The sequence below is a fragment of the Oxyura jamaicensis genome, chromosome 6 (genome assembly GCF_011077185.1).
Source record: "Oxyura jamaicensis isolate SHBP4307 breed ruddy duck chromosome 6, BPBGC_Ojam_1.0, whole genome shotgun sequence".
NCBI classification, from domain to species: Eukaryota; Metazoa; Chordata; class Aves; order Anseriformes; family Anatidae; genus Oxyura; species Oxyura jamaicensis.
Window position 1 is genome coordinate 15265077 of NC_048898.1, and position 6000 is coordinate 15271076.

Sequence of the window (6000 nt, forward strand, 5' to 3'; positions counted from 1 at the left end):
CTAAAGAAACTGCAGGCACACCAAAATAAAGTGTTCTTCAAAAGCAATTGTTTAAAAAAAAAAAAACTCTTGCCTAAAACTGTTCACATTCCCACTATACATAAGGCATAAAAGCCTACAGCGAAGAGGTCTGTTCTTTCAGAAGATCTTCAGGGCTCTTCTGGTACTGTTATTCACTTGCCATTTGGCAGTAAGTTTGAACACAGCGTAGTTCAGATGAGTTACTAGAACAAGCTATGTCTTTCAGCATGAAGATACAATGCAATAAGAACACAATGAAACTGGGAGGAGGTGGCTGAAGCAGGAGTTTATCTATGCATCTCCCTTGATGAGTTACAAACACCAAGAAAAATGACTCTGCAAGTTCCTGCAGACTCTTGACTTGAGAGCCTTCTTTTGTGCTGTGCAGAAAACTCTATACAGAAAAAGCTCACTGTTTTTCTTCTCCATCCTCCTCCACAAGGCTCTTAATAGAAATAGTGCAAGCTATTTTCTCCTCTAAACCACAAAGTTGTCCCCAAGAGCTCACTCCTGTCTTGTGTACCCTGAGATGCAGGTATGCCAGCTATGCCAGAAGAAAACATTTAGAGATGAGAAGGCTGTTTTTCCACTCCGCTCTCCACAACCGAGTATTTCTCCTTATTAACAGTGTTTAGCCATGCATTTGACTTACTGCTGCAACTGTGACAAGGGTTTCAAGGCAGGCTGCGTCTTTCACCAAATTCATGAGTGATTTCCAGTCTGGTGGGCTGCAGGTACCTGCAGGCAATTCACAGCCTGTCCAAGGAAAACGCAACAGCTCTTGCTGCCCAGCCCTGCAAGACTCAGCAACTTGTCACACTTGAGAGGCTCATGGATGTGCACCTAGAACATAACAATTGCTTGAGGTGATCACTTCATTCACTAGGATGAGGTAGGACAGCTGCTACACATACACTAAATGCCATTCTCCCCCACTTCTTTGTTTTTAAAACTTTATGCCACTGCCTAAGTACTTCACCTGTTTCATGAGTCCTCTGTGTGGTTCTGGTTGTGCATGGATGAGGTGGGCTTCAGCTGATGATAGTTTGAAGAGACTGACCTCAGAACTTTAGCAAGTGACATGAACCTGACATGAATGACTGCCTGACCCAATGCTACACTGTTGCTCTCATCTAGTACAACCTCCAGTTAAGCTTGATCTTGATCATACCCATTAATGTTATATTAGTGCCTGGACAGCAGGACTAGGAGGTAACATCTGATAAACCGTGACTGTAAGACGAGATATTCATTATCTATGGAGACCCTTACTCTTGATTAGCTTTGCCTATTTGCTGTTTTTGATGCAGAAAGATGTCTATATTGTTTCACAATCCTCCAAATCTCAGTAGATGAACAAATGTATACATCACAGCATCTACCAAAGCACATTTCTGAGAAATGTTGTAATTAACTACATGAGCGAGCAAAGCAATTTTTCCCCTATAAAAGTTAATCTAATAGAAACTGGACACATGCAAACACTTATGAAACATGTAGATTCAAATACACGAGGGCAGCACAGATAGCACCAAGGATGGAAAGGCAGAAGCAGCAGCATCAGTTAGAGGAAATGCTGACCTGTCTATCTGTTCTGCACAATCTCAACCACTTCATTGTGACCACAAACACCTGACAAATCTTTTATGAGCATTTCCCACCAGTAGTCACCTGCTTCAAATAGATCAAGCTTAGCTGAGATGAAGGACAGAAACATGGTAATAGTCTCAAACAAAGCTGGTCAACTCTTCCAGAACACTGACCTGGTTCAACAACCTAGCCTCTGAAAAGCAACATCTCAAGTCGCTGACACCACTCCAGTGTTTAAATTGTGCATACTTCAGTCTCCTTACAGGTTCCCTCTATTACCTTAGTTCTCATGCAGAGTTACTTCCCTATCTGTCAAACTCAGCTGCTTCACCTATGGAACTGATGTTAGGCACAGGCACAAGGACTCTGCTCTGAAGCAGTTCAATTCACAACACCAGTGTGAAGTGACAAGCGTAGTCTATGCTTGTAATGACAGAAAGCCAGAATCCATCCAAGGCACTAAGTGAATAGAGCTTAAAAAGGCAGGGCAGAATTTGGTTACTCTGTTTGGCAGTAGTATAACATCACTTTGAACATAAATGTTAGTAAAGTCACTACTGGAAAGTAGTTGTTTTTTTTCCTACCTATTGAGTGCTGAAGTTACATTATGTAGTGTGTGATAGGTTTACATGTTCTGCGTTATCATTAGTCATCTTTGATAGAAACCCCTCCTTAAAAGGTAGATATTTGATGAATGCTTTTAAAGAGTTAGAAAACTAAGCCACCACAAGGTTCCTCTCCTTCCAAGCGAAGTTTGAACACTCAGAACTCTGAATTCCATTTAACTTCCCACTACAGCAATAGAATATTTGGCAAGCCCCAAGTTACTCCCTGCCTGTTGACTAATGTTTTTCTAACCAGTCCCATCATTTTTGTGTTACATCTTCAGGTACAAGAAACATGAAGCCAAGCCCCAGGCCTTCCATAAGCAGCACGCAGCCATTCCAAATACCAGCCAATAAAAACATTAAGATCTTCAGCTTAAAAAACTCATTTAGTACATTATTCATCTTGTGGTGTTAATCTTCTCCTCTCATTCTTGGATCCATTCAAAGGTTATTTAGTAAACTTCTGCCGCTTATCTTTACATGCGGACCTTTCACATGAGCAACACACACCTCATTTCATAGTTAACAATGTCATCAAATGACTTAAACTATTTGGACTGTTCTACAAAGGTTACCCCCTATCAGCATGCTCTAGAAGTGGTAGAATCCAATTCACATACACTGGAAACTAATACAGAAGTACAGAACAGCAAATCTTTGGTGTTTAGCATGGTGAAAGATTAACTTAGGTGAACGTTTAATTTCAGCAATGACTTAAACTTTCTCTTGCCTAGAAAGACTCCAACTAGCTTCAACAGGAAGCTGGGAAGTATACCTACAGTAGGTGTTGGTAGGTGTCTCCAGGTGTGCAAACCTTAGATAAAACATGAAGGTAGCTTCATATAAGCCTTGAAATATAGCACATTAATTTCAGACAGAAAATACAGAAATGAATGCCCAATTGCAAACTGAAGGAAAAGCTCTCCCATAGAGGTCTGTAGTCAAGATATACCTGAGAAAGACTCCCTTGCAGTTTATCAACTAGAGCTTTAACTTACAGAATGTCTATCAAATTCTGCTCCACCCTGGATGTAGCATATTGTGTTACCTGTATCTCAGGAATATTAACAAAATTAACTGTAAAGAAAGTAACTGCATGTGGCTCCTCCCTTGAAGGAGGTATCTTCTCTCTTCTTAGTCCATTTCCCAATACAGCACACTTCGTAGGGCCTGGCACAAGAGAGAGTCTCAGCTCTTCCAACACTGCTACCAGTTAATTACACATGCAATAATGACATGGATTAAGTACTGCACCTTCCAAACTGTGGTGCCCTTACTATAGGCTGAGAAGCTGGTAAATGGTGCTGCTATGTAGCAAGTTATCACTGGTAAAGTGTGATTTCTCTTCTGGTCAGTATTCACCATCATGTATGCTTTCCAATACTTACAGCACATGGAGAACCCCAGACAGAGAAAGAAGTGTAGAGAACTATCAGCCACATTGCTGTCTTGGTTACACTAGCAATTTCTTTTCTGAAGCCACTAGAAGACCAGCAATTAGAAAACTTGACAGAACAAATATCCCTGCTTACATGAAACTGCAGTTTCAAATATTACCTTAAGAATGATGCACTAAAAGCACAGCTCTGGATAAGAAACATAACTTTATCTCTGTGTTTTATTTTGTGTAGTCAAAGCTGTGTTCTAACAAACCGGGACATCTTTTCTTTTATGTACCTACTCAAGTTACACTTCTGTTGGCTCTTTGTGAATTACCATAGTCTTTCCTCCTATCAAGCTAGCACACAGGGAAACCAAGTCAGAGGCTTCCAAAACAATGGCTCAACATAAGAAAAAGAACTGGCATTAGCAAGCTGCAGAAAGAAACCAATTCTGTTTCTGCATTCCTCTAATAAAGGCCGCTTCACCAGACTATGTTTCCTTGGGGTGGGGCATAAAAAAAATAAATAAATCACACAACCCAGTGATACAGGCTAAGCTCAGAAGCAGAGCTTTAATCTGAAGTCTTCCTTTCAAGGAAAAGTATTTCATACACTCCAGCTTCACACCCTTACAGCCAATATACCTACGAGATCAGTTCACTGCTGCAGGCAGAACGCTCTTCATCAGAACTCATGAGTTCCAGCTCAAGCCAGCAAGAAGCACAAGCATTCCTGACAGTACATCCTATAGAAATAAGTCACGGAATCACAGGAAGCAGAAGCCACGGTTACACTGCAGAACCTCAAAGTGACGAGTTATTATTGCAGCAGCAAGTACTGCAGGCTAAAATCTAATAAACACATCACTTGCATTAGTCATCTTGACAGCTTCTTATACCCACAAGCCTCACGACCTCAGTACTTTAATGCATCTATCAGTTACGAGTGATGAGTTTAACTGTTTTTAAGTATTTCATTTTACATTAAATTTTTTTGGCAAGAGATAATGCCTGCCATGAACAGGTTAAGAACATTACAGGAATCACACTGAGCAAGCAGTGTGATGTCTTAAAGTGAATCCCGAGTGCCTGCAAGTGAACCTAACAGAAGCGCAAGGTTACCAACTGCTAAGGAAACACCAGCGTGCAGTGTTTCAGTGCTTTCTACATCAAGACATTTCTGCTTTGCAACAGTTTGCTGTACTTCTGATGCAGCTGGTCATAAAAGTATTAATAGAAAACACTTCTACCATTAGTCACTCGCACTTCTCAGGCTGAAGAGCCTATACTGCAAATACTTGTGCCTTGAAAAGTCGCTCTCCATCCAGCTGCACTCACGAAACCAAGCGATTCGAGCTGAAACCCCAGCGGAGCAGGGCAACCCTCGGCGGCGGCTCTGCCGGCAGCGGCTACAGCTCGCCCTCCCCGTGCCCAGGGCAGCACCAGAGGCCCCCAGAGACCGCCGGCAGGCTCCGTGCCTCCCCCGGCCCGTGCCCGCCAGGCACCGCTCACAACCCCGCACGGCAGCCCCCGGGACACCCGGGCGGCAACAGTTGGGGCCGCTCCGAGACCTCATACCCGGGGGGCACGCAGCCAAGCTCTGAGGGGCTTCGTCGCCGGGGTGGGGGCACAAATGGGGCTGTTGGGAGGCTTCCTCACCGCGTCCCGGCGGCGGACACGGCTCTGGGCGGGCCGCCCGAGCCCCACGGCGGCCGTTAACGGGCGGCCAACGGGCACCTGCGTGAGGGGAGCGGCCGGGCCGGGCCGGGCCGTGCGCCCCTACTCACCCGCACCAGGTTGCTGACAGCGGCCTGCACGGCCGAGACGGGGGCGGTGAGGTCCGGGATGGCCTTGCCGTCCACCTCGCCCTCCTCGTGCATGATGACCAGGTGGGAGATCTGCTGGGCCACCGGCTCCAGGATGCTCTCGATGGTGCGCGTGTGGAACACGGGCATGGCGGCGGCGGCGGGGCGGCCCCAAGTCCGCACAAACTCCTGCGAAACTCCGGCCCCGGGGGCTGGCACCGCGCGGGGAAAGCCGCGGCCTCCGCGGAAGCAGGAAAACGGGGAGGAAATAAAAAGTAAAAAATAAATTTTAAAAACCACGAATCCACCCCGAGCTCTCCGCCCCTCCCCGGCGGGCTGCGGCAGCGCGGAGCGGCGGCTCCCGGCTCGGGCTGGCGGTGGCGGGACTCGAACCCACCGCTCTCCTGCCTGCCCCTCGCGGCGCCCACCCCGCACTGGCACCCGGCGGCAGCCAGGCGGCGGCTTTTCAGGCGCCACAACCTAGCCCCCGCGCGCCTCCCCGCCCCCTCGGCCTCCCTCGCCCAATGGCCGAGCCGCCGCCGCCGCCGCCAGTGGCGCAGAGCCGCGTCCGTCAGCATTCCAGCGCCCCCCCCCC

General features: G+C 46.7%; 1 protein-coding gene across 4 annotated transcripts in view; it reads right to left on the reverse strand.

The window, feature by feature from the left end:
- VCL (vinculin) overlaps positions 1 to 5857 on the reverse strand; it is a 62535-nt gene extending 56678 nt beyond the window's left edge. For 2 of the 4 annotated variants that reach the window (XM_035329737.1, XM_035329736.1), the window contains exon 1: positions 5388 to 5855. In XM_035329737.1, coding sequence (XP_035185628.1) covers positions 5388 to 5555 — 168 coding nt within the window. In that variant the 5' untranslated portion in view covers positions 5556 to 5855. Of the gene's footprint in view, positions 1 to 5387 lie in introns of all 4 variants that reach the window. The other 2 variants (XM_035329733.1, XM_035329735.1) reach the window with 2 other exon arrangements.
- Between the last annotated feature and the right edge of the window lie 143 nt (positions 5858 to 6000).